This window comes from Octodon degus, unplaced genomic scaffold (genome assembly GCF_000260255.1).
Source record: "Octodon degus isolate 3935 unplaced genomic scaffold, OctDeg1.0 scaffold00076, whole genome shotgun sequence".
NCBI lineage: Eukaryota > Metazoa > Chordata > Mammalia > Rodentia > Octodontidae > Octodon > Octodon degus.
The window spans coordinates 10426510-10454343 of record NW_004524652.1 but is presented as its reverse complement, the minus strand read 5'-3'; the positions used below and the strand labels follow the sequence as shown (position 1 = coordinate 10454343).

The following is a 27834-nucleotide window of genomic DNA, read 5'->3' as shown; positions in this document are numbered from 1 at the left end:
TTTAAATGATGCCCAAGTGTTCATCTGTAACTCCAAATTTAAAACACTCGGAACTAGCCCATTAGCTTCTATTTATACATTCCTGTTTCCGCCTAGGAGGGCCAAAAGAAACGACGGGACTCAGCAGATCTCCCTGCAGACCTCTGAACTTGACAGGAGGAGCAGGTTCCTTCCTTGAGCTTCGGGCTCTTGTGCTCTACCAACTTTGCCTCCAACATGACTAGAAGAGTCAGGACACCAGGGCAATTTACTTCTTCTCTGGCTCATCAGGTAACTCCGGGCACATCTCTGTACGCCGATAGGGAATGGTACATATTTTTTAAAAATAAGGCACCAGAAATTAAACACCGCACTGCTTGCTGCTAAGCCCATAGTGATTCGGCCCATCAAACTCCGTGAGAGAAGTTTTTTAAGTTTCCTCCAGATCTGAGGATTTCTTTTGCTTTTCGATGGGGGAAGGGGGAACTGCAGGACAGGAAATCCCAGATGAGATGCTACCATGCAGCTGTCCTAATATTTTTTTGGCTTTGCTTTTCAGCTTAACTTTTTATATTTTTTCTGTGCTGGGGATGGAACTCAAGGCCTCAAACACAACTAAACACAGGGCTACCTCCCCAGTCCAGGGCTTAACTTTTTACCACAGACATTTTCAAACATACCCACAAGAAGAGAGGCTGTGCCGGTGATCTTGTACCACTCACTCAGCTTTGACACTGATCCCCTCAGATTTCTTTTGAAGCCTGGAGACTTCACCAACCAATGCCCTCAACGCACAGGAGGTTTCTAAATTTCATCACTAGCACCATAATAGCTGGTGGTCGCGGAAGATTGACTGCTGGCAGGCAGTGTCTGAACTGAGAGACCCTTGGTGTGGCGATTCTGCCCCCCAAGGGACCTTACTGTCAGAAGTTATTTGGATGGTCACAGTTAGAGGGTGACTGCTAGTGAGCAGAGGCCAGGAAAAGCATCCGACAATACACAGGAGAGACCCATGCACACAAGCAATGTGGCTCCCAACACCAAGACCACTGCTCCCGTTGAATCCTATCTTAGTTAATGTCCCTCACCTTACAGAGGAGGAAACTGAGGCTTGGAGCAGTTAAATTGTCTAAGTAAAAGGCAAGGAAGTAGCACAGAGGCCAGGCTTCAACCTAGGGAGGCCGAATTCAAGGACCCTCCCTGGCTGACCACTGCCCTCTAACTACTCCCTGAACCAGGTCTCCAATTTGAATCCAAACCCATCATCTCACAGAAAGAAAGATCAGGTCCAGAGAGGGGAAGGGACTTGCCCAAGGTCGCACAGCGCAGGCGCAGAGCTAGAACTCCGGGCTCCTGAGTGCTCGCCCTGTTCTCCTCTGTCAGCTTTACATCTATCTCCCTTGGAGGACCCCGAAGGTCACCCCGGGAGAAAGGTCCCGGGGACAGAGCGCTGGCTGCCACCTCGCAGTCCGCTGGGACAGCCTGACCCGGGCAGAGTGTCCTGCAGGGCCAGCTGAGGACGTTGATGAGGTGACAAGGCCGGAAAAGGGGACCGAAGCAGAAGTGCCACCCCCGCTGCACGCGCTCCGCGTCCTCAGCGGGGCCCCACGTGGGGGTCGCCCAAGAAGCCAGGGGCGGGAAAAGGCGTGCACATCCCCAGCACAGTCTGAAGGAGATAAAGGGGCGCAGAGACTTTCTCGAGAGCCCTATGAGTCCACCCCGCCTGCCTCCCGCACCCGGGTGCCCAACCGCGACCTTTCTCCGCGCCCCCTAACCCCTGACCCCTGCCCTCTCCCTCGCACCAAGCCCTCGCACCCTTCGGATTCTTACACGCGCCGCCCCCGGAACCCAGACCGCGCACCGGGGTCCGCACACCACAGCACAGCCCGCTGGCGCCGCTGCCAAAGCCCCGAGTCCGGAGCTGTTGCAGCCACTACAGTCGCCGACACTTCAGTCGCAGCCACCACGGCAGCTGCGCCAGCTACCGCTTCCACCGCCTACCGTCCCCTCCACCCGCCGGCCCCGCCCCACTTCCTCTTCACAGCGGTCCATTGGATGCCTGGGTTGCTATGCTGAAGTCTAGTTGGTTAATCCTTACGTCCTTCCCCAATTCTCTTCCATTGCGGATTGCAGGACTCATTGCCCGCCTCCTCAAAAGGGGGCGGGACCAAGAAACTCCACCTCTTCCCTCCTCCCATTCCCCCCCCCCCGCTTTACTCGGTCCGTCCAACCCAGGCAGAGTCTCGGGTCTTCCAATTGGAAGAACGCCAGAGGGACAGTGCTTCTGATTGGTCAGAAGTCGGGAGGTGGATTTAACAGAACAAAATAAGAGGCTCAATGGTGAAAACGAAAGTCAGTCAGACTCCGAGTCCCGCCTTCTGAGATTGGCGGGTAACCTAGCAACGCAGAGACCAAGAAACCACCTCGGAAGAGCTCTACTGGAGCTTGCAGAGCAGGTGAGTAACAGGTGGAAAGGGTTGCAGGTGAGGGAAATGTGGATTGAGGTGTAGCCCACGCTTCCTTGGCTCGGCAAACTCGCTAGCCCCTCGCATCCCATCCTAGTTTAGGATCTTGCTCCCAAGCCCGTCTCAGTGTGCACCGCCCACTCCACAAGGCGTCCTCTTTAGGGGTCCTTACCCCTATTCCGCTACCTCCGCATGTCCATCCCATCCCTTCCCTAAAACGTGGATGAGCCTGGCGCTGTAGCACTCCAGGAGTCTGAGGCAGGAGGATGGAAAGTTTGAGCCCAGACTGGGCCCTTTACCAATCCTGTTAAAAAAGAAAAAAGGAGGAAGAGAAAGGATGTAGCTCAGTGTAAAAGGCCCTGGATTCAACCGCCAACATCGCAGTAAATAAATAAATAAGTAAATAAATGGCAGGGATACCAGTCATGCAGAGACACTATTAATTTATTTGAAATCAAATGCAGATACTTGAAGGCGAAAGGGTCGTTTCTAAGTAGCCCTCCTGCTTCCTGCCCAAGGTGAACACGCAACAGAAAGCATCTCACTTGAGTGGGCGCTTATTTTGATTATGTAATTTTGTCTTTTGCAGTAATTTTAGAATTTAGCCGCACGTGGTGGCACACACCTGTAATCCCAGCACTCGGGCATATGAGGCAGAGGACCGCCCATGAGTTCTGGGCCAACCTGGACTACACAGTGACTTCAGGCTTTGCCTGAGCTACTTAATGAGGTTCTGTCTCAAAAAAAAAAAAAAAAAAAAAAAAAAAAAAAAAATCCATTTCTGTCCTTAAAATGTGATCGCATTGTCTATTAAAACAAAGAGTTTCAGGGCTGGTGAGATGGCTCAGTGGTCTAGAGCACCTACTTAGAATAGGCTTTGCAAAGCACAGGGACCGCGATTCAATCCCCCAGCACCACATGCCAGCCATCCCTGCCCCCTGGTGGGCTGAGATGGCCACACACACACACACACACACACAAACACACACACACGCACACACATTTAAATTTTTTTTAATAAAAAAAATTTTTTTAAATAAAAAAAAATCTTGTGGAGATTACAGGCTGCGAAGTGAGGGCCTTACGGTGTTCAGAAAATAGTGGCAACTTTCCCCCCCTAAAACACATCCAACCTTGAGTCTTCGTGCTTCAAACAGCGCAAAGGAAGTGCCCTTGCTCCACACGTTAAATATTCATATATTCAACAGTATTTACTGAGTGCCTATTACGGATGGTTGCGGGTCGCAATCAATAAAGGAAACCTCATTGCTTCCGTCATGGAGCCTGTAATCTGAGACGGGAGGCGCCATTAATGAAATCGCACAGTACAGATAGATGACTTGTGGTCACATTGGAGATTCACTTCCACAGAGCTGCCGTGAGGAGAGGGACAAATACTGTTCTGGTGTAGCTCTCACCCAGCCCCCAGGTCTCTCAGGTTTGGAAGGTGAATGGGTCAGTAGGGGCTCTAGCTTCATCTGTGATGGACTCACAATGTGACGGCCTCACTGGGGTGATGGCCCTGGTGCAAGGAAGTGGGTCATGGGGATGTGGCCCGGGGGACTGCATCTTGTTCCCAGCCCCCTTTTCTCTTGCTCCTCCCCTTCTTCCTATTTCCTGTCTGCCATGGGGCGAGCAGCTGTGCTCCACATCTGTCTGCCAGGATGTCCTGCCTCACTTCATGTAATGGAACCAGACAACTGTGGACCAAAATCTCCACAACTAGGAGCCAAAGTCAACCTTTCCTTCAAGTTGCTTTTGTCAAGTATTTGGTCATAGCAACAAGAAGCTAACAAATCTCCTCCTCAGAATTCACCTGCCATCCATTGATGGATGAGTGGACAAGCCAAACATAGTTTATCCATTCCCTGGAATGGAATATAATTCAGCCATAAAAAGGAGTGAAATTCTGGCCAGGCATGGTAACTCATCCCTGTAATCCCAGCACTGGGGAGGCTGAGGCAAGAGGATCCCTGCCAGCTTGAGGCCAGCCTGGCCTACAAAATGAGTTCAAGATAAGCAGAAAATACATAGTGAGACCCTGTCTCAAAAAAAGAAAGCAATTTTGATACGTATTACAACATGAATGATCCTTGAAGGAATTATGGAAAAACCAGACACCAGCACCACCTTGACTTCAAAGCAAATGTGGTTGACATAGTGAGACCTTGTCTAAAAAAAAAAGGAAAAAAATTACGAACCAGGGATCTGCAAACTACAACTCAAAGAGCATATCTGAGTTGTCACCTGTTTTTGTAAATAAAATTTTTTAGAACACAGAAATACCAAGTTATTTCCCCCACCAAACACAACATCACACACACACACACACACACACACACACACACACACACGGTTTTCAAGCAAGAGCCTTTGCACTAAGCTGTATCCCCAGCTCCCTTTTTAAGTTTCAGACTCTTGCTAAGTCACTCAGTTGCCCATCACAGGCTCAATTTACAGTTCCTGCCTCAGCCTCCCCAGAGTGCTAGGATTACAGTCACGAACCTTACATATTACTTATGCTGCCTTCGCCCAGTTGCAAAGCAACTATAAAGCCACAAAGCCAAACATATTTACTATTTGGCCCCATGTCGCAAAAAATTTGCCAAGTCCTGCTACAGAAAAACATCCCTCAAGAAAATAGATGCAAAATACTGGCATACCAAATTCAGCAGCATATAAAAAGGATTATACACCATGACCAAGTGAGATTTATTCCAGAAATGCAAGATTGGTTAAACATCTGAAAAACAATGTAATATGCCAATTAATAGAAGCACTGAGAATGTGGAGAAATTGGTACTCTTTTGCATCGCTGGAGGGAACATAAAATGGTCCAGCCCACTGGAATTATGGTTTCGCAGTTTCTGGAAAAGTTAAACATATACTCATCAGCAGTTCCTCTCCTAGGAATTGAATGGAGAAAAATGCAAACATATGCCCACACAAAGAAGAGTTCTATGTGAATATTGTTAGTAACATTCATCTTAATGGCCCCAAAGTGGAAAGAACCAAGGGCCAGTGAGATAGCTCAGTGAACTAAGCGCCCACTTAGGCAAGCGCAGGGACTGGGGTTTGATTGATCCCGGGTACTGCGTGCCACGCTGGCCCTGCCCCCAGGCACACTGAGCCTGCAACCGAGTCTGGGTGTGCTTGTTAATGCCTGTAATCCCAGTGCTGGAGAGGCTAAAAGCAGAAGGATCACTGGTTCGAGCTGCATAGTGAGATCCTGTACAGGATACATAAATAAAAACAAAAACAAACTGGAAAGAAACCAAATGCTCATCAGCAAGTGAATGAATAATTGTCATTATTTCCATTCAGTGGAATGTTATCTGACAACAGAAAGAAAAGCAATACTTTACCTACCTCTCTGGAAAGGCTTTTTTTTTTTTTTTGTACTGGGGATTGAACTCAGGACCTTGTGCTTGCCAGGCAGACACTTAAGCTCCTGAGCTATCTCCCCAGCCCCTAAGAAAAAGCAATACTAACCCATGCTACAACATGGGTGAACCTCAGAAGCGTGATAACTTAGGAGGTCTGAACCATGGCTCTCTTGGCCATTTTCCTTTGGCTTTGTTTTTGTTTGTTACAGGGTGTCACTGGGTAGATCCAGGCTGGCCTAGAGCTCACAGTGCCCCGCCTGCCTCAGCCTCCCGAGTGTCACTATGCGGGACTTTCTGTTGACGTTTTGGACCAGACAGTTCCGTTATGGGGGACCACCATTACATATTATGTGACACAGTGGGGTCCCGGCCCTCCATGCACTCCATGCCAGACACCCCCTCTCCCAGTGTGACAACCAACTATGCTTCCCCTAGACTGCCACGCGTCTCCTAGAAGGGAACATCGCCCCTGGTTTAAAACTGCTATGCTAAGCAAAGAGCCCTACTGCATAATTCCATTGACATGATTTCATTTATATGAAATAGAAATATCCAATGTGGGTGAGAGCGGAGAATGTTTGCAAATTAGCTCAGGGGGAGCTTGGGGAGTGATGGAAATATTTGCAGATGGAAATGTTGTGCAAATTGATTGTGGAGATGTGGCATGACTTGATATGCATTTATAAAAATAGCCACAACACTGAGTGTGGTGGCTCAAGCCTCTAAATCCCAGCACTTGGGAGGCCGAGGCAGGAGGGGTTTCCCAAGTTGTAGGTCAGCCTGGGCTACATAGTGAGTTCCAGGCCAGTCTGAGCTATATAACAAGACCCTGTTTTTAAAATTACTTTTAAATGGTCGTGGCGATGCGTGCTTACATTGGATGCATTTTATGGTGATTAAATTACCCCTCAGTGGAGCTGTGAGGAATACCCATGTCCTGAGTTTTCAGCAGGAAAGACGAAGGGTCTGCACAGCGTATAGCGTGCTCTGGTCCGGTCTGGGGAGGGCTAGCCATGGAGTGGGCATCTGGAGGGGCAGAAGTTGCCTGTCCTGGGTTTGGATTGGTTTCTGGCAAAGGGAACATTTGGTGTGAAGGCGCTGGCTGCATCTCGGGGGCAGGAGTGGGGGCAACTTGTTCTGCTCCTCTGCTGGCTTCACCTCACAGTCCTGGCTGGTCACCTCTGCGAGGACGGTTCCCATCCAACACACACCAGGCCAGCACAGCCCAGTACAAAGGCATGCATGGCTTTGGCTTAAGTCTACAGTCGTCCCAGTGAACCCCTAAACTAGGGAGCCAAGTCCTTGTTTTCTTTGTTGCCAAGTTCCCGTGTGCTTCCCTGTGTCCAGGGAGGGAAGGGCCCAGGCCAGAAGCCAGCACCGCTGCCTCACACACACACACTTGGGCAGAGGATGACAAGCACTGACCCGTGAGGGGGCTCTCTACCCTCCTGGGGGGCTCTCCCGGATCCTAGATCGCCCCATGCCCCCACCCCCTTTAATGTGGCTGGGCCCGGCGGAGCATCGAGGATGGGAGAGCAGCCCCTGCCAGCAGGGTGGTGACTTTAGACGGCACAGAAGTGGCCCCCGGACAGGGCAGGAGACTCGGGTATGGAAGCCGGACCTCACAGCTGAGCAAGGGCATTGTCTTGGGACCAGTGCTTCTCACTGACCTCCAGACATTCAGCAGCGTCTGGAGATATTCTGTTCCCCCGCTAGTCACTACTGAATAATGCTACTGGCCTGGAGCAGGCAGAAGCCAGGGATGCCTGTGAACTCCTGACACAGAGAGAGGAAGATGCAGAGGAGTTACGTGGCCCTCAGTGTCAATATTTGGACATGCTGAGAACCCCGATTCTGCAACGGTATTTTCATGCAAGCAAATGCTACACACCCGCCTCCCCTTCTCCCTTCAGGCACTAGCTGATGGAAACTCAAAGTGACTACAATCCAGGAATGTTTGAAATACCTGACTACAGAGCATCAGGTAAAAGTATCTTTTTAAGCTGAGCTTTCAAAGTATGGCAGCAGGTTTTATCCTACGGCCAATCAAGGGCCTTCATCGCAGGGACTTTCAAACACAGGTTGTTCTTTTAACCACAAAGCGAAGAAACACATTTTCCTTCCCAGCCCAGCACACATGTTTAATTACAAAAGAATTCTGTAGGCTGAAAGCAGAGCTCAGTGGGAGAGTGCGTGCTTGGCATGCGTGATGACCAGAGTTCAATTCCCAGCACTGAAGAAACAAAATGGAAACAAAAACTACTTACCACACACAGTACGCTCTGATATTTTCTTTCCTATTGTGTTTACTTTTATTGCTAGCTGCAACTGGTAAATTGATTTTACCAACCACTAATGTGTTGCAACCCTGATTTTATTTTTTAGAGTAGTATTTTGTTTTTATTTTATTTATTTTATTTGTGTTTGAGACAGGAGCTAGCTACGTAGCTCAGGCCGGCCTCACAGAGATCCTCCTGCCTCAGGGTCCCAAGTGCTGGGATTACAGGTGTGCACCACCGTGCCGTCCTTATGTTTTTATTTTGAGGCAGTGGTGTGGCTCATTCCTAGACGTTTCTCAGGAGCCTCATGTGCTCCTCCGCGGGGCTTTTGGAAAAGTGACCAGGAAGCTGGGTTCTGATACAGAGAGAACCAACCTTTCACTTCCTTGGTCCTGCGTCCTTGGTGAAAGAATTGAATTCAAGTCACACAGGTGGCTGTGCAGAAGTCCAGGGGGAACTTATTGCGAAGCAGGTCTACACAGAGGCCTTCAAGCAGAGAGGCGGCCAGTGCCTTGGAGGTGTCCACGCCCAGTACGAGTTTGCGTACATTTACTCTTGCGCCCGGATAATTATATTTTTCTGCATTTCACTTAGAAGTTACTTTTGTTAGGAATTGTGAAGTGACTTGCTGCTCTTTTTAGACGGCCAGGGTTTCCTCAAGGGCTGTAATCATGCAAGAAACTCACAAAAGGTAATTCTTAATTTAAGCCAGGTTCCCGTCCCGGGGGGCTCATTTCCCTTCCTGCTCTCCTTGGGCCTGGGCTGTGGCATCCAGGAACAAGATGTGCCTCATCCTGGAGTTAGGCTGTCTCGGGTCCGGGTATCACAAGGGACAAGGAAGTGTGTAACATTAAGATATCACTGTGTACTGTGGGGTCGTTTCCCCAGGTTAGAGATCTACCTGATGATTATAAATGTGTTCTGCGTTGATGTCCACTGCTTTACCCAACTGGCAGTTCGTGCTGCTGTGGATACTTCCCCTGCCTTTGTCCCTAAAAGCCTGCCAGTGTCTAACTGCTCGCCTAACAGGGGCGTGATCACACTGATTGGCTGCTAGGAGGAGGTGTGGTCACGGGGGCGTGGCCTGGGCGGATCTCTCTCCTCCCTTCCCACCTCCTCCCTTCTCTGCTTCCTGGGCGCCAGCTATTCCTCTGCCAGGCTCCTGTGCCTTGCCATCCGGCCTTGGAGCCATGGACTGTGGACTGAAATCACTGCTGTAGGCCAAAATAAAATTCTTCCTTTAAGCTGTGGGTATCCGGTATTGTATCTCAGCAAATGAGGAAAGGGACTAAGTGACAGACAGGGCCGCGGTAAGTCACTCAGTTGCCTAGGTTGGGCTCAAACTCTTGATCCTCCTGCCTCAGCCTCCTGAGTGCTGGGATTACAGCCCAGGAACACCACTCCCACCAAGAAGTGAATCTTGTCTTGTTTTGTTTGTTTTTGAAGTTCCAGGGATTGATCGAAGTCAGGATCTTATACTTGCCAGGGAGGCACTTATGCCACTGGGCTATCTCCCTGGTCCCCAAGAACTGAATCTTAAACACTTCTGTTCTCTAGGTCTCTCCTTGACAGGACTCACTGAAACTGGCACAGCAAAAACACATCCTATTATGTACACTGTACAGGTCAATTTTAAAAGCTGCATATCTACAGCTGACACAGGAGGCTGAAGCAGGAAAACTGTGAGTTTGAGGGCAGCCTTGGCAACACAGTAAAATTCTATCTCAAAATTAGAAGAAGGGGCTGGTGAGATGGCTCAGTGGTCTAAAGCACCTACTTAGAACAAGCTCAGCAAAGCACAGGGACCACGGTTCAATCCCCAGCACCACATGCCAGCCAGTCCCGCCCCCTGGTGGGCTGAGCTGGCCACACACACACACACACACACACACACAAATGAATAAAATTTTTTTCATAAAAAAAAATTAGAAGAAACAGTCCTAAGTGTGTGCAGAGCGTGGTCATGGCTGCAGGCTTCTGAGGCAGACAGCTTGAGCTGAAATCTCAGCGGCTTACCAGCCATGAGATAACTAGAAGCGGCTCCTCCTTCCTTCTGCCACCCTTGCCTTATCTAAGATGGGGGTAACAAGAGCCCCATGAGTGCTAGAGGGATTCACTGGTATAAAGCATTTAGACCACCGTTGGCACACGGCGATTCCCAAGAGCTACCCAGGATGAAAATAGAATTCCTTCAAATGAGGTGCACACCCCTCACTCCAGGATTTTTGCTTTGTTTCTTTGTGGTGCTTGGAGAAGTTAAACCCAGGACTTCGCACATGCAAGGCAGTCACCGTGGCACTGAGCAACACCCCAACCCTTTTTATTTCTGAAACAATCTCACTGAGCTGCACAGGCTGGCCTTGATCTTGCGATCCTTCTGCCTCAGCCTCCCAAGTAGCTGAGATTACAGGCATGTTCTGCTGCATCCAACTGTTCTTTGGGCTTTGGGTTTTTTTTGTGTGTGTTTTTGTTTGGTTTGGTTTGGTTTAAGAGAGCATCTCAATCTGCATCCCAGGCTGGCCCCGTGTAACCCGCATATTGACCTTGAACTCACTATCCTCCTGCCTTGGCCTCCCTAGTACTGTGGTCACAAGCACACCAGCCATGTCTGACAGCACTTGGCTGTTTTTTGTCTTTAAATACTACCTCCCACTTCCTCATGTGCCAGTGGCATGGTTGTTGGGGTGTCTTCCTTTTTTTTCTGAGGGGAAAAAAATCATTGAGTTCAAATCTTTTTCTTTTCTTCCTTTTTTTTTTTTTTTTTTTTCCCCTCCAAAATGGTCTGAAAGCAAAGTAATAAAATATCCAACCGGCCTATTTGATGAGGAGGTGTAATTTGCATGATAAAGATATATTTCCATTTATAAAGTTCATCAGCAGAATTAATGACAAATAAAGGGAAGATCCAATTAAAGTGCCCCGTCCATTAACAACCCTGCTGCATGGTGAGGGCAGGAATTTTAAAAGGGGAGGCTGAAGGTGGAGACGATTTCGATATTAAAAAGGACGTGAGATGATCGTATTAGAATTCAAAGAAAAGAGACTTGGGTGATTTTTGTCAGTGGAGTCAGAGCGCCCCACCCCCCAACCACGGGTCTGCGGGCCTTTTCCGTGTTCACGCAAATGAGCTGTCAAGAGTTGATGGGCGGCCTCATAATCAAAGAAAACAAGTTTGCCCTTTAAAGCAAAAGAGGTAATTTGGCTGAAAGCAAATTGGAAACATTTCCGAAAGCGTTGACTCTGTGGCGGCTTCCTGGAGGAGTCTGGCGTTTTGATTTATGCCTGAGAGCTTCGGGGACAGTGGGACGCACGTTCATTAAATACTTGGTTCACCTTCGTCCTGGGGCCTCGGCCGAGATCCTTCTTCCCCAGAGAAGCTGCCCGAGCTCTGCAGCCGCTTCATCTTTAGGAAAAGCCGCAAAGGGACTTACAGCTGTCTCAGAGAGCAGAAGCCCAGCGACCTTCTGGCCTTCTTGACCTCCCAAGAGGCCTTCTGATTCGTGACCAGATTCGTATTTTAGCCTCAAAAAGGAACTGAAGCAACTGTAGCACCTGGTGTTTGCTGGTTTTGTATTCCCTTTTTTGCAGTAGTAGGATCTGAGCCCAAAGCCTCCTCACTGAGGTTGATCCTCAGCCATTTCTTTGAAACAGAAAGAGACACTAAATTGTTCAGTTTTCTCAGTTGTCCACCCTGGGCTAAAACTTAGGATCTTCCAGCCTCAGCCTCCTAAACTGCTGGGATTATTGCATGGGCCACCATACCTGGTACCCTAAATCTTTTTTTTTTTCCCTCTTATTCTTGCCATTTACTTTTTGGCTTGCTGACCTGAGAATAATCCTTTTGTTTTTGTTTGTTTGGATTTTCTTGAGACAGGGTCTTGCTTTGTAGGCTAGGCCAGCCTTGAATTTAATTAATTAATTTATCTATGTATTTGGTACAGGATCTCACTATGCAACTTGAACTCGTAGTGAACCTCCCATCTCAGCCTCTTTTGCACTGAGATCACACATGTGAGCCACCATGCCCTGTTTCAGTGGCCAGCGAGGCACCTGGGGTTCTGGGGTCAGCACACAATATGTGGTACTGGATACTGAACCCAGGTCCTTGCACTTGCTAGGCAGGTGCTTAGACCACCCAAGTGGGTTTTAAAACCTCTCAAGTGATGGGATTGCAGATGGTGTCACCACACTTGATTCCAAAGTAATCTTTGGTGGCTTTATCCCTCCCTCCTCCTTCGCATGTACATCTCCGTTCCAGGTTGCCTTTGCTCACAGGTTTCCGGTGTGCTTGATTGTTCATCAGTGCAGGCGTCTGATTGCAAGCAACGGAAGCTGACCCTGTCTAAGCAGAAGCATGGAGGGAACACGGGAGGGCCAGCCTCAGAATGAGCAGGAGCCCCAAAGCCGGGGCATCTGGGTTGCAGGCTCTTGAGGAACGGCCTGAAGGGTTCCCACACATGTGTCCTCTTCAGGAGAAAGTGAGCAGAGCTCTTCCACTGACAGCGTCACAGAGGCTGCTGTGTCAGCTTTCCATCGGGTGACAGAGTACCTGAGGCGAGCAGCTTAGGAGGAGAAGAGGTCTGTGTCACTCACGTGTGAGGGCCTCCATCCTCGCTCAGCTGGCTCCATGGCTTTGGCCCTGTGATAAAGCCGAAGCACATGGCAGAAGCTTGTGGTAGAGCACCTTGCTCGTGAGGATGGCCAGGAATGAGTGTTCAAGGCCCAACATCCCCTCCATGGGCTTGGCCTCCTGCGACCTGAAGACCCCGCCCTTGCTCGACATCCCCTCCCCAGACTGGGGACTAAGTGCTAAGCACAGGAGAAAGGAAGTATTCCGCAAACCTCAGTATGTCACCTCCCACAGCCTGTGACTCCCCTTCCAGAGGTCACAGAAGGCCAAGACATTATTGCCAGTGCCCGCAAGATAGCTCAGCAGACTAAAGCGCCTGCTTAGGCAAGCACAGGCAAGCACGGGGACTGAGGTTCGATCCCTGTCACCACATGCTACACCAGCCCTGCCCCCAGGGCAGGCTGAGTTGGCCAGAGTTGGGGGCGTAGTGGCGCATGCCCATAATTCCAGCACTGGAGAGTCTGAAAGCAGGAAGATCACGTTGAGTCTGAACTGTGTAGTGAGACCCAGTAACAACCAAATACATTAAAAAAAAAAAAAAAAAAGACATTGCCCAGTGTGCACTCCAGGCGTGGCAGCCAGAACTCACGGAGTTTGAAACTAATTCTTTATCCTCCTTCCAAGTTCCTCTCCCCATTGGCTAGGATTCTCAAGGACCCCACCCTTCTCTCCCAGTTGCCCAGAATCAGAACTCTGTCATTCATTGAACCCTAATAGCTCTTTCTTTAAAACATTTCTCAAGCCATGAATGGTGACCCATACCTGTAATCCTAGCACTCAAGAGGCTGAGGCAGGAGGATTGCTGTGTTCGAGACCAGCCTGGGCTACATAGTGAGTTCAGGACCTACCTGAACACTTAGGGAGACCCTGTTAAAAAAAAAAAAAAAAAAAAAAAAAAAAAAAAAAAAGCAAACATAAGCCATTTCTCACGTTCACAGTGAAGCAAAACATGACCCGAGTAACTGTACTTGTGCGCTTTCCTCTTGCTGAGACCCAGTACCCAGTGCCCACAGTTTAAAGAAGAGGGTTAATATGACTCAGGGTTGCAGGGCATTGGGTCCATGGAGGGCTGGCTCTGAGACAAGAACGTGGCGACAGGGGATGTGGTGGAACGGAGCTGCTGTATGACGGTCAGGACGCAGAGCAGCAGCAGAGGAGGAGGCATGGACCAGGTGTCACCTCCAAGGTCACACCTCCAGGCCCATCCCAGACACACCGGAAATATGCCCCACCCGTAGCTCCCAGGACGCTCCAGTGGACGCCAGCAGGTCAGCCTCCACCGTGACCCATAGGTGGCAGCGGCAGGTGTCTTTCCAGGATGATGGCTGGTTTTTCAGCCTCCTGTAAACAGCGGTGATCAAAGCCCATAAGGCCCAGCTTTCACTGGGGCCTGCTCAGGAAAGACAGGTGCTGGGGGGCAGAGACAGAGGGGCAGGCTGAAGTGGCACACTGCATCCGGAGATCCCGATCCTGAGCTGTTGACAACCTGTGGGTGCGCTGCAAACCAGGCCTGGAACTGCGGTTTCTGCTCCCCGGGCTGCTGATCAGCATTACTGAACACTCGGTATCAAGTCTTGTGCCAGGAACTTCCCAGCGATCCTGCGGATTCCTGTGTCGCAGCAGAGGTAGCCCAGGCTGGGGGAACTAAATACCCAGCCAGAGTCACTGCCAGACCACTGTGACGCGTTCGCTGGTGGCCGCGTGCTATAGAGCCCACATAAATTTGTGATTGCAGGCCGTCACTGGATTTTTCTAAAGTTGCCTTTTTAGTAAGCATATTATTTCATAATAATTGCAGACTTACAGGAAAACTGCCAGCACAGCCTGATTTCTGTATGCCCTCGCTCAGCGCCCCCTGATGTTCACATCTTGTAAAAACAGTCTGTTGTCGCCACTAGGAAATCAACCCCATTCCTGTGCTGCTGATCCACAAGTTGTGTGATTTGTCAGGTTGTCGCACTGATGTCATTTTTCCATCCCAAGATTCAACCTAGGATGCAGCATTGAAATTTGTATGTGTGTGTGTGTGTGTGTGTGTGTGTGTTTGGGTTTTTGTTGTTTGATTATTTGAGTCAAGCTGTTTCAGTTACTCTTCTCTTGTTGCTGGGACAAAATAACCAACACCTAAAATGAAGGAAGGAAAGGTTTATTTAGCTCACAATCTGTGGAGGTTTTAGTCCATACTCAGCTGGCTCCAAGGCAGAGTGGCACATGGCAGAGGGCAGCCACTCATGGTAACTGCAAAAAGCAAGAGAGCAAAGAGAGTGGCAGCAGCCCAGGCAGCTAGCCAGCCTCTCTCCTCTCTCCTTATACTGTAATGCAGAGTATCTGCCCAGGGCACCTGCACCCATAATTCCAGGATTGGATCAAGAATCAATCATAGGGCCAGGGAGATGGCTCAGTAGATAAGCGTCTGCCTGGCAAGCGCAAGGGCATGAGTTCAATCCCCAGTTCTGAAAAAAAAAAAAAAAAATCAATCACAAACTCCAGAAGCCAGCCCTGACTAAGTGAGACTTTGGAGAGACAACTAGACACAAATCATAACTAAAGGGTATTTCAGTATAGTACAGGATGGACTTGAACTCACTATGGAGTCCTAGCTGGCCTCAAACTCATGGTGATCCTCCTGCCTCAGCTTCCCAAGTACTGGGATTACAGGCATCTGCCACCTTACCAGCTCCACCACTACTTTCTTAAATCAGCACCCAAAAGTCAGTGACAACATGCTGTTCCTCATCCTGTCTGCCCTCACCCCATGCAGCTCTATGAGGTAGACCACGATCTCTGCAGGCTGCAGGACCCCAGGTCCTTTGTCCCTTGGTTGCAACCAGGGGAAGCACTGACAAAGCAGGGGGCAAGAGGGAGGACACAGGGTGTCCCGGCCTCAGCTTTGCGTTCTGCTGGCCCTTGCAGGCCACCTCCTCCTTAGGGGGTGGCTTCCAGCCTCTGAAGTACTGGGTGACTTCACCTTCCCCAATATAGCTGGCATGTCAACTCTCCATCCCGCGTGACCCGACGCTAAGTCTTCTGGGAGACTGTGAGGTGACAGCAAGGCTGCCCTGGGTTCCATCCTCAAGGCACCTGGACGCTCTCTGCCTGATACCTGTGCCTGGGACCCGCCTCCACCCTTGATGGCCCAAGAGCTGTCCCCAAGCTAAAAGCTGCTCTCTGGGAAAGTTTCTGAGCAAGAGCACAACGTGCTACAGATGACTGTCACTGTCAACAGGCTGGCACTAGCCATGGGGACATCAGTGTGGCACTCACATCCTTTCCTTCCTTTACAGGGTTGCTGGGGACAGAAGGTACATCAAGAGGGCACGCAGAGACATGACTGGCATGGCCAGGGACATCCTCACCTCAGCCCCCCTCTCCCAAGCCCCTGACATCAGTAGAATCCCACTGAAGACAGAGCTGTCCCCAAAGCCAGCGGAGCCACTGAAACCTTTGGTCCCCTCCAAGTCCAAACTCGCCACCATCGAGGCCAAGAGGATCATGTCTGTTCTGGACGAGGCCATCTGCAAGGTGGAGCTGGTCACGCTGCTGTGGGATGTGGCAGGCCATCCAGAGGCCCTGGTGGGGATGCGCGAGGACCTCGCGGGAGCCCTGAGAGAGCACGGGGCCCTCTGCCAGGCCCTGCTGGACAGCGTGAGCAACCTGCTGGAGAAAGTGCAGCGGCTGCAGGAGGAGGCGGAGGAGGCGGAGGAGGCCTGGCTCTGCGAACGCCGCATCTCTGTGCAGCTGCACAAAGCCAGCCTCCCACCATTCATGCGGCAGATCAGGGACTCCACCAAGAACATGCTGAGGCTCTTGCTGAGCAACCCCGAGGCCACCAAGCTCCTGCAGATGCAGGCATTTCACAGAAGCCCAGGGACCCAGCGCTTTCTGGAGGGCCTGGTGGAGCTGCGGGGCTTCCTGTTTGAGAAGCTCCTGACCAACCCCATGCAAGCACGGGAGAAGGCCCAGTTCTTGCAGGACATCAACAGACGGAACCAGAGGAACCAGGAGGCCATTGACATGCTCAAAAAAGAACTCGCCGTGAGGCTGAAGAACAGGGATGCTGAGGTATGGCGCCCAGCCCTGGTCCCACCATATAAGGATCGGCCACACGTCATGGTTGGGAATTTTATAGTGATTGCAGTAGCTCTGTTCCATCCATTTACTCCACAGAGGTTGTTTGGAGCATTTCACGGGGGACAAGTCTTGTAAATAAACCCACACGGTTTCACCCTCACAGAGTTTACAGTCGAGAAGGTAGGTATTAACTCATACCTTAATGACAGTTTTGAGAAGTATAATTAAGGGTAAGTGCAGGGTACTAGAAGAAAATGCTGCAGAATAGAATGGGGACTGAAAGGGTCAGGGGCCTCGGGGCCCAGCATGGAGGCTGAGAGGGCATGAGCCAGCTAAGAGGGGCAAAGGGGAGGAACTCCCAGTCAGGATTTGTGGACACACAGCCCTGCTGTTACCCAGTGAACACAGCCATAAACAATATGTAAACGAATGGGCTGTGTTCCAATAAAACTTTATTTAGAGCCAGATGTGGTGGGGCATGCCTGTAACCTGAGCACTCTGGGAAGCCGAGGCAAAAGGATCCCAAGGTCAAGCCCAGGCTGGGCAATTTAGCAAAACACCTTGTCTCACAATAAGACGAAAAAGGCCTAGAGACAAGTTCAGTGTTAATGCCCTGGCTTTAATCTCCAGCATCTCATATGCAAAGAATCGAAACCCTTCCATTCCTGAGCAAAAGGAAGGAGAAAGATGGCCGAGGAGAGGGCAGGGGGCAGATCACCCCGGCCTGGTGTGCTAGCCCGTGGATTCGGTCTTTCTCCTGAGAGCAAGCGGTAGGCTGGAAGGGTGAGCACCAGATTTTTTTTCAGTGGTGCACTCTGAATTGAGCTACCTCCTGCCTGCCGGAATTTTTAAGGAAGTGGTAGTCTGAGCTCAGGCCTGATAAGAACCACAGGCACATACTGTCTGCTTTGCCTTAAATGTCTCTGTAATGGAAAAGCCTGGCGCTGGCATGCCGCCCTGTGTCTGGCTGGCCCGGGTGTGACTTCGCCAGCTCGGCTTCTCCGCCGTCCCCACGTTGGCCTATGAGAGCGCCACCTGGAGGCTGCAGGCGGCACTGCCGTGGGTGTCTTGGCCACACCCCGCCGACAGGGCCATTGGGAAAGGTAGTCCACATCCCGGGCCACACACCGGACTGGGGAGAGAGCAGGTCCCGGCTGCTTGAGGGCCTGGGTGGTCACAGACGCCATTGTCAGTGCGCCGGGCAAAAGGGAGATACAACCAATTTGATTTGAAACTGTCTCATTGCTCTTTATTTCTCAATAAAACTATGGAAAAAGAAAAAGAAAAAAAAAAGGGAGCTACAGGACCTGGGAAGCTATGTGCCACCTCCCTCCCTGCATAGTCCTCTCTGAGACAGTCATCAGAGTTCGTTAATAAATACTTGTGGGATTATTGGGGAGGGGGTTGTTACTAGAGTCTGAACTCAGGGTCTGTGCACTGACCTTTTGAGACAGGGCTCACTAATTTGCCCTTGCTGGACTCTTCCGATCCTCCTGTCTCAGCCTCCCCGAGTGCTCGGGTTATAGGTGTGCTCTCTCTCGCTCAGCGTTGTGATTGATTTAGGTCTGGCTCCTCGACAAAAACACAGGGCTCCATCCCCAGTAAGCCCAGCACAAAGAGGGGTGTGACATGCTTGTGTTTCAGCAGGTGACAGGCCCAGGGGTGCTTACCCAGGGAAGGTCGTCACATGTAAGATTGGAGGGGACTTTGTCTAGGACGGGTCAGGCGCTGTGAATTGAAACTTGGGCTCTTCAGGTTGGACTGGTCTTTCTAGGTGGGCAAATCTCATCCTGGCATCGGGCCTCGGTGAAGAATGAGGGATGAACCTGGCCAGCCTTGTTGTAGGGACTGGCCAGAAAAGCTCGGGCTGCTAAGGACCCTGCCCACGCGGGGGCCAGGGCACCCACAGACAGCCCCGCCCACTCGTGCCCGAAGTGAGGTCAGAGCCCCGTGGTTCTCGCTGATGAGGGCCATTGCTCCTGCGGGTCGGCGAGAAGCCTTTGGAGCTTGCTCCTAAAACAGTGCCATCCTCAAGCCTGGCGTGGTAGCTCACGCTTGGGAGGCTGAGGAAAGTAGACTGAAAGTTCGAGCTCAGCCTGGGTAGCTTAGCAAGACCGTCTCAAAATAAATAAAAAGGACTGGAGATGTCGCTCAGTGCAAAGGCCTTCAGTTCAATCCTCACAGCCAGAAGAGTGGGGTTGGGAATATAGCCCAGTGGCATAAGTGCTTGCCTGGCAAGCGCAAGGTCCTGAGTTCAATCCCTGGTACCGCAAGAAAAAAAAGAGAGAGAAAATCATAACTAAAACATCACCATCCTCCCACCCCATTCCTGTTTTGTTTTGTTTTTTTAATTTTATTCATTTATTTATTTATTTTGGCGGAACTGGGGATTGAACTCAGACCCTGTGCTTGCCAGGGAAGCGCTTATTCTACTGAGCCATCTCCCCAGCCCCCCATTCCTGTTTTAGAATCAACCTTGGACAGGACACAAGCCAGGGACTGACTGGCCAGGAATAGCCCCAAGGCGATCCTGGCAGTGTAGATCCCACACCTTCCTGCCTCCTGCTAGTGGTCTGCCCACTTGCCCCTCCCCACGCGCAGGACAAGGTGGGGTGGGGCAGCAGGGTTGTCCCAGACCTGTGAAGGGTGGCTGGGAACATGGGCTCTGCTTCAGACACATTTTTTTTTTCTTTTTTTGTACTTTAGGTCAGGGCCTACAGGGTGTTCAGAGTCTCACTAGTAGATGGGACTCACGGTGATCCGCCTGTTTACAGCCTCCCAAGAGCTGGGATTACAGGCGCGCGCCATTTGGCTTCACGACCCCAGACTGTCTCCTCGGCCTCCCTGGGCCTCCGTTTCCCTTCTGTGGGCGGCAGTCACGCAGGTGGTGGGTAGCGGGGGCAGCGCTCTGGGCCGGAGGGTGCCCCCGCGGGAGTTAAGAGCCCTTCCCCCACCCCGCCAGGTGGAGAAGGAGAACTTCGTGATCCAGGAGCTGAAGAACCACCTGCACCAGGTGCTCAAGCTCTCGGAGCAAAGCCTGCTGCGCACCAGGCAGGAGGCCGAGAAGCAGCAGAAGGCGGACTTCCGCGCCTCGCAGGTCAGGATGGCCAAGACACAGCAGGAGATCCTGACGTTGCGCGCGCAGTACCACAACCTGGTGTCGGAGAACCACGAGGTGGAGCAGGCGTTGCGCAAGGTGTGAGTCCAGGAGGCCCGGGTTGGGGTGGGTGCAATGGGGAAGGTGTCCTGGCTAGGGGTTGGGCCAAGCAGGGCTAGCCCACGCGCAGGGAAGGCAGTGCTGGAGGCCGAAGCGACAGACGCGGTCCTTTTTCAGTGTGGCTGCATGCTGGCTGTGACCACAGTGGTGGTTGACAGTCCCCAGTCTTGGATGGAAAGGATCAAAGTAGCCATGAACCTCAGGCAAACTGAACTCAAGTCTCTGAGCTTCGGTGTTGACAGCCAGGCTATGAGAATGAGGAAACTGGTGGCGTGGAGAGTAGAGGGGGCAGGGTGTAGCAGGTCTACTGGAGCATTCCCTGCCAGCCCAGGGCCACCCACATCCAGCTTCCCGGGCTTTCACCACGCAAAGGTCCCTTCTTAACACTCACCTCCTAGCAGGCCCCCCTCTCCCAGGCATTTTTGAGCATTTAATGGAAATCATGACCCTGTGCTCAGACCACAGGTGTAGATACCCAGGCTTTGCCTGGGGACTGTGCTGGGGGGTCACAGCCCTGAAGGAGCCCACCCACAGGCTGAGAGCCCCTGTACCATGGCAAGGCCTCACTACACAGTCCAGGCTGCCCTTGGACTCACTATGGAGCCCAGGCTGGCCTGGAACTCACAGCGATCCTCCTGCCTCAGCCTCCCGCTGGGATCAGAGGCATGCTCCACCATGTGCAGCCACATATCACATTTCGTTCCATTTTACTTCCTCTTCCCCTTCCCTCCCTCCTGTCACTCCTAGTCCTTTCTCATCTCCATGAAGTCTGTCACCTTATCTCCTATCATCTACCTTTTATTTTGTTCTTTAAATGATGTAGACTCTGGGTTTTTTCACATGAGAATCCACTTGATATTTAACCTGGTTGATTTCCCTCCCTCCCTTTCTAGACAGTCTTGCTATGTAGTCTGGGTGGGCCTCGAATTCAGTGATCCTCCTGCCTCAGCCTGTCAAGTGCTAGGATCACAGGCAGGCACGCCATTGCCATGCCCAAATCACCACCAGCCTGTTCCCACCTCAGGGGCTCTGCACAGGCCACTTTCTCTGCCTACAATGCTCTGGACCTACACTGCTGACTCAAATCCAGGTTCCACCACCCAGGAGCTCTTATCAAACTGGGCAAGCAAATTATCATGTCTGTGCCTCAGTTTCCTCATCTGTGAAATGGGCAACTGAGTACTCCTCTAGGAGGTAGGGCAGGCAGAGCACTGGCTGCTAAACCTATGACACACAGTGCTCCATGCTGGTCACTATTCATGGACTAGACCATGACTGTTTGGATTTCTTTTTAGAAAAAATACAAAGTGGAGACAGAAGTGGAGAACTGGATTCAGAAATATGATACAGAGATGGGTGAAAAGCAGGTATTTGTTGCTAAGTCTCTTTCTTGTGCTTTTCCCAAACCTGAAGTAGGGACCCTGGATGTCCTCAGTCTAGCCTATGTTCCCAGCCTCCCCTGCAGCCCTGCAGCACCACTCAGACCCCTGCCTCTACCACTCCATGGTCTCGCAGGCCTGAAGGGAGCCAGGGGGGAGGAAACAAAATCCCCCTTCCCCTCCAAGATGCCAATCTTGGCATACCAGCTGTGTGACCTGGAGTCAGGCCGGGCCCTCTCTGGTCAGGAAGCAGTGATTTGTCGTGGGTCATGGCGGGTCTCCTGCAAGTGGTTGTAGGAGTGGTAGCTTACAGGAGGGGAGCTCCTGGGCTCCTGCCCCAGCCCAGGTGGTCCTGAGGACCCATGAGCCCAACCTGGGAGCCCTGCTCCGTCCAGGGCTCTGAGTTCTACACCTGGCTGGCACCACAAACAGCAAGGGCCGTGGGTAGCAGCTGCACTGTGCCTAGTGTTTTGCTCCCGGGAGATGCCTGCTGCTGGGTATTGGTGAGCAGGGACAGAGCAAGAGGCACAGGGAAGGGCAGAAGGTCCTGTGACAGCTGTGTTAGACAGAGGAAGGTTCCGGGGAGCAGCCTGGGACACAGAACCACCTATCCCAGTTCTCCGCAAGACCCACTTCTTCCCTGGCTACTGAGGATTCTCTCGGTCCCTCTGTGCCCTGCGTCCCTCATTGAGACCATTGGATCCCAGAAATAGCCCTGGCGGGGCTGGTGAGATGGCTCAGTGGTCTAAAGCACCTACTTAGAACAAGCTAAGCTAAGCAAAGCACAGGGACCACGGTTCAATCCCCCAGCACCACATGCCAGCCAGCCCCGCCCCCTGGTGGGCTGAGCTGGCCACACACACACACACACACACACACACACACACACACATAAATAAATAAAAATTAAAAAAAAAAAAAAAGAAATAGCCCTGGCTTTGGAATAAGAAGGCTTAGAAAGTGAAGTTTCTTGGGGTCCTTCACATCCAGGTTCTTTCCCTGCCCCAGCATGAGTTAAGCCGGCTCATCCCAGAACAGGCAGGGCCATGGCCTCCCTCCTGTCTGCGTCCACCTGGGAAGGCTGGGGTGCAGGGTCCACTCCGAGCCGTGCCCTGCCTGTCCTCTGCCAGGAGGAGTTCGAGGACCTGCAGGTGATGCACAGGGAGGAGAAGCAGCAGCTGGAGGAGCTGAAGCAGCGGCACCAGGTGCTGGCGGAGGAGTTCAGCCAGATCCAGGCTGAGCGTGCCATCAGCTCCAAGAAGAGGCTGGAGGCAGAGCGCGAGATGCTGCGCATGGTGCGGGCAGCCACACTCATCCAGGCTGTGTGGAAGGGCTACCTGGTGCGCTCCATGCTGCGCTCCAAGAAGAAGAAGCGGGGCAAGGGCAAGGACAAGGGCAAGGGCAAGGGCAAGAAGTAAGCCCCTCTGCAGCCCAGCCAGGGTCAAGGTCAGGCCAGCATGGCACCAGAACGCGGGGTCCTGCCATTCATGGCTCGAATGAGTCTTTCCAATTAAAAGAATTTAAAGTTTTGGGCTGGTGAGATGGCTCAGTGGTCTAAAGCACCTATTTGGAACAAGCTTGGCAAAGCACAGGGACCGCGGTTCAATCCCCCAGCACCACATGCCAGCCAGCCCCGCCCCCTGGTGGGCTGAGCTGGCCACACACACACACACACACACAATAAATAAATGTAAAATAAATAAATTAATTAATTAAAAAAAAAAGAATTTAAAGTTTTAAGTTACATGCAAGGCAACACTACCAGTGAACCTTTCTCTGCCCCGGGCTGTGGGCTGTGGGCAGCCAACCCAGGATAGCCTCGGGAGGGGCCAAGACCTGGCCTGCAGCCCTCTGAGCCGGCCCAAAGCTGTAATGGCTGCAACAGATGAGTCCCCACTGGACAGCAAGGTATGGGTCACAGCTGCCCGTAGGGGAACTCTGTTGGGCAAAGAGCGCCAAAGGAGCCACATTGGAGGATGTCAAGCTTGTGCGCACAGAGGCCACACACCCCTTAGATGGCAAACTGCAGGTCGTCCTGTCACCACCGTGCCAAGCGCCACCCCAGCACCACGGCCTGGGGCCAACTGCCCTTCCTTAGCGCATGCAGATGGGAGCAAAGAGGCATTGTTGGCGGACCTCCTGGAAGGGTGGGGGGAAGGCAAATGACGGTGGGTGGAGGGTGGTATCCTAATTCTTTTTTTTTTTTAAATACATTTTATTTTATTATTTATTTATTTATTTTTGCGGAACTGGGGATTGAACTCGGGCCCTTGCGCTTGCCAGGGAAGCGCTTATTCCACTGAGCCATCTCCCTGGCCCCAGTATCCTAATTCTTGGTTGAAGTTTTAGGCAGTTTAAAGACATCCTACACATTCACAATGCATTAGCTGGATGTGACAGCATGTGCCTGTCATCCCAGCACTTGGGAGGCTGAGGCAGGAGGATCGCTGAGAGTCCCAGGATAGCCTGAGCTACACAATGAGACCCCATTCTCAAAAGCCCAACACAAAGTGCGAAGTCTGTCTGTGCTGAGTGCAGCTGACTTGGTTCTCCTGTGGCCCATCTGACCCCTGCAGGCTTTCAGATGCTGGCCCTGGCCCTGGCCACCGAGGTCCCTTGTGTGTTATCTACCTCCCCTTCCTGAGAATAAAGGCACCATGGTACCCTGTGCTGAGGCTTCCCCCTGGGCTCCCTTGAATACAGTGCAGAGGGCAGGGGGGCAAGAACCCAAAGTCCAAGTTACTTGAGTAGGACACTGGGTTCCCAGGAGCAGCTCTAACCGCGCAGGGAGCTCAGGTCTCACCGTGACCATGCTAAGGGCAAACCAAATTAGTGACACTTGTGGCTTTGATGAGCTACAGATATATTTAATACGTGGACATAAGCACACAGATTTCAGAGAATGCTCCTCTATAGCCTCCAGATTCAGGCGGACCTGAGTCCTAAGCAGGAAGCTGGCTTGAAGGGAGGGAAGGAAGGACCCCTCCTGGCTGGCAAATCACACGTGGGCACCAGACAGTGGGAGGCAGAGGCCCTAGATTGGCACTGATTAGTGGTGTGGCCAGGCCAGACCAGGGGGAATGTCTCACAGAGCAGCTCATGGGCATGTTAGGGAGAGAGAAGGCAAGGAGCAAGTGGAGTGGGGAGGCACAGCCCTTCTGTGCCACTGGGCCTGCGGAGCTTCTCCAGCAAGGGGATCCAGAAGATGCGGCATCCCTTCCAGGGACCCCACAGGCAAGCTGTGAGAGCAGCTCACCTCCAGGGGGGCTTTGGATTTTGGGTGGCCCTGCCTCGCCGGGAGGTAGCTGGCACTGAAGCACTGATTGAGCGAGCCCTGGGAGTCACCAGGGGAGTCCGGAATGTCACCCCTGCAGGGGAAGGCCTGGGGTCCTGAGTCCCTTTTGTGTGGGGGGCACTGGGGACGCTGAGGCAGGTGAGGGAATGGGAGCGCTCCTGCCTCAGAGGGCGCAGGGCATCGGAGCTGAACAAGGAGAGTCTGGGGGAGCCAGCTGCCCCCTGGGGCTGTGTTCTGGAAGGATCACCTGGATGAACAGCACCCAGTGGGGCTTCCCTGGGGCTGGGAGAGTCACTGCTCCGGGGGGTGGCAGGCGGTGTCCAGAAGAGGCTGTGCAGCTTCGAAGCATCCCCCTTTGCCAGGCGGGAGGCCTCCCAGCTGGTGTCCTCAGGCCGGCAGCCAAAGAGCGACTCATCACAGTAAGACGGAGTGTGGGCGATCAGTCTGGGAGAGGGGAGAGCAACACGCGGGTGAGCTGAGGTCTGAATGGTCCTCATCCCAGTCCCAAGCAGGCACCCCCAGAAACAGAAGAGCGCTGCCCTCCTTAGCGTCCCTGCTTCTCAGTCTGGCCCCCATAGTAAGTCCACAGTGTTTGCAGCACCCTCCTCATTTCTGTTGTTTTCCCCTGCAAAATGTCCAGTCCCTCAGCTCCCTGACCCTATTCTCGGCCAAGAGCCCCAGGCCTGGCTAATTTGCGTATTTCAGCTTGCTCTCTACACTGATTGGCTCAGGCAAGGTCACATGACCCAAGTCTGTCCAATGAGAGCCTACCTTAGGATCTTTTTTTATTTCTGAGACAGGGTTTGACTGTTTAGTTCAACCTATTTTTGAACTCACTATGTAGCCCAGGCAGACCTTGAACTCATGGCAATCCCCTGCCTCAGACTTCTGCGTGCTGGGATTATAGATACATGCCACCATTCCTGGTCCTGTTTTAGGATCTTTGCTGAAACTAGGAAAGGGATGTTTTTGCCACCCAGGCTGCTTCTTCCTAAACTGACAAGGATATCAGCTCAAAGCAACTCAAGGCCATCTCAGCCTCCTAGAAATGAGGTCACACGGGGGAGGAAAAGCAGCAGATGGAGACTGGTCATCGCCATGGTACCCATTACAGAAACTCTAAGAGCTCTTTCTCTATAGAAGTCTGTTTCAGCAAATTTGCTGTCACTTACCACTGAGAGTCCCAAGCATAGCCATCCCTTAGTTCCATGGGATTGGTTCCAGGGGTCCAGCGAGGCCCCAAATCCACAGCCCCTCATAAATGGAGCAGTACTGCTGCATTTGCATGTAGCCTACGCACACCATCCTGTATACCAAGCTTCTGCGTCTTTGTACAAGCCACTGGCCACAATGCCAGGACAGAGCTCTGTAGCTCTTCATTAGATACTGCTCTCCAGGCTGTTTTTTTTTTTTTTTTTTTTTTTTTGAGACGGGGCTGGGGGATAAGGAGGTGTCTCTATGTAGCCCAGGCTGATCTCAAACTCACAGTGATCCTCCCACCTCAGCTTCCTGGGATTTCAGGCATGTACTACCACTCCCCGCTCCAGGCAGATATTAAACCGAATAATCAAATTCTAATTAACTAACAACAACTATTACCATCAGCGCTCATGTTCTCTAATTTATTCATGAAGACACAGCCAGACCCATTCTCAAAACGACTTGCTAATATGCAGAAACAGCCACGAGTCCCATCATTTCATGCCTTATCCCAGACTGTGCTGCGATCCGGGTGAGGCGCCTGACCTCTCTGGGCCTGGGACATACCATTCACCACATATGTGGCAGGGGACCCAACACTGCAATCATCACCACCACATTGACTGACAGCCAAGCACAGTATAACTTACTATCATATAACCCACAATCCTTCTATGGAGGGATCTTTGTTCCGGTTTTCCACATATGTACACTGCAGCTTAGAGAGGTCAGTGTGCTTGGCCAAGTCACCTTGTAAGTGAACAGCCAGCAGGGCTGTGGTGGGACCTCAGGTGAGTGTGCTGAGTAAAGGAAACACCCCTCGCCCCCACACACAGTTACCTGTATCTGTTCTTCTTCCTTGGCATGAGGGTTGGGGTACTGCCCCCGGAGGGGGTGGCCTCACAGCTCCCCTTGCCTGGAGAGCTCTGTAACGCCTTGGAGCCCACTGCTCTGGCTCTACTAGTCTTCTGCACCCAGGGTGGGTCAAAGTCTGGTAAGAGAGGCCGGGTGCCCGCAGCGCTGCCAAACAGAGTCTCATCTACATAGGATGCCCTGGCCTTGACCCGACAGCCGCCCCGGCTGCGACTGCGGAGCTGAAGGTGCTGGGCCTGCGTCCCACGGATGGCCTGCTTCACGGGGATCTCCATGCCGCATGTTGCCTTGGGTGACAGCAGAGGCGCCTGGCCCGCCAGGAGGTCTTTGGGGCTCCCTGTGAAAACGGCCAAGGAGGTACCTCTAAGCCAATGGCGGTAGGCGGGAAGGGGCAGACCCTGGAGTCCCCACCTCCATTTCTAGATCCTCCTCCAACAGGAGCTGCTGGCTCTGGGGACAGTCTTGAAACTGGACTTTTTCTGTCGTCATGATGGGAAAGGGAGTTCTTACTGGCGAAGGCTTAATGAATAAATTAAAGAGCACTTTTAGCAGTGTGTTCAACAAATATTTATAGAATGACTGGGGTATGAAGGAGAGATGGCACCAACCGGAAAAATAAATCACAGTGTGGGTAGGAAAGAGTTCCCTGCGTGTGGTGTATACGGATGTGGGGGGGGAGGCGGCAAGGACAGCAGTATGGATCCCATGCCTACCTCGTGCACTGAGGTTTACATACATTGTCATTTAATCCCCAACAGCCCCGTGAAGTAGCTTGGATTATACACATTTTATGGATCACAAACCTGTGGCTCAAAAGGTGAAGGGCTGTGTGGGTCACGCCCATAAAGCTAAGGATGCAAGCAGAATGGGAACCTGAGAGGAACCCAGTTTGTGCACGGAACCGCTCTGCTCTTTAGGGTCTGCAGTCCTCCCCTCATTCTGTGGTCCCTACATTCTTGGGTTATTTTCCTACCTGAGCATGTTGGCTGGCAGGCGTTGGGTACGACCATCGGCATATCCTCCCCGCGCCTCCTTCTCCCCAGGTCTGGACCCCTCGGCG

General features: G+C 51.9%; 3 protein-coding genes across 10 annotated transcripts in view; 1 reads left to right on the top strand and 2 right to left on the bottom strand.

The window, feature by feature from the left end:
• Tpcn1 (two pore segment channel 1) overlaps window positions 1-1942 on the bottom strand; it is a 51581-nt gene extending 49639 nt beyond the window's left edge. Inside the window, exon 1 of one of the 5 annotated variants that reach the window (XM_023720474.1) lies at window positions 1810-1942. The gene's annotated coding sequence lies outside the window, so the exon portion shown is untranslated. Of the gene's footprint in view, window positions 1-141; window positions 231-1794 lie in introns of those variants that run through there. The other 4 variants (XM_023720477.1, XM_023720476.1, XM_004635941.2 and 1 more) reach the window with 4 other exon arrangements.
• Iqcd (IQ motif containing D) lies at window positions 191-22930 on the top strand. Of its 4 annotated transcripts, none has more exons than XM_004635940.2 (5): window positions 191-270; window positions 16032-16801; window positions 19773-20006; window positions 21323-21394; window positions 22537-22930. In XM_004635940.2, the coding sequence occupies exons 2-5, from the start codon at window positions 16067-16069 to the stop codon at window positions 22822-22824; spliced, it is 1329 nt and encodes a 442-aa protein (XP_004635997.2). In that variant the 5' UTR covers window positions 191-270; window positions 16032-16066; the 3' UTR covers window positions 22825-22930. The 4 variants fall into 4 exon arrangements, with proteins under 4 accessions (XP_004635997.2, XP_023576252.1, XP_023576254.1 ...); XM_023720484.1 differs by having other exon boundaries at window positions 22426-22930; XM_023720485.1 differs by lacking the exon at window positions 191-270 and adding an exon at window positions 2049-2435 and having other exon boundaries at window positions 22426-22930.
• Window positions 22931-23755: 825 nt separating this feature from the next.
• On the bottom strand, window positions 23756-27830 carry Rita1 (RBPJ interacting and tubulin associated 1). Its single transcript, XM_004635939.2, has 3 exons — window positions 27748-27830; window positions 26742-27111; window positions 23756-25145 (listed from the first exon to the last, which is right to left on the bottom strand). The coding sequence occupies exons 1-3, from the start codon at window positions 27788-27790 to the stop codon at window positions 24659-24661; spliced, it is 900 nt and encodes a 299-aa protein (XP_004635996.2). The 5' UTR covers window positions 27791-27830; the 3' UTR covers window positions 23756-24658.
• Window positions 27831-27834: the final 4 nt, after the last annotated feature.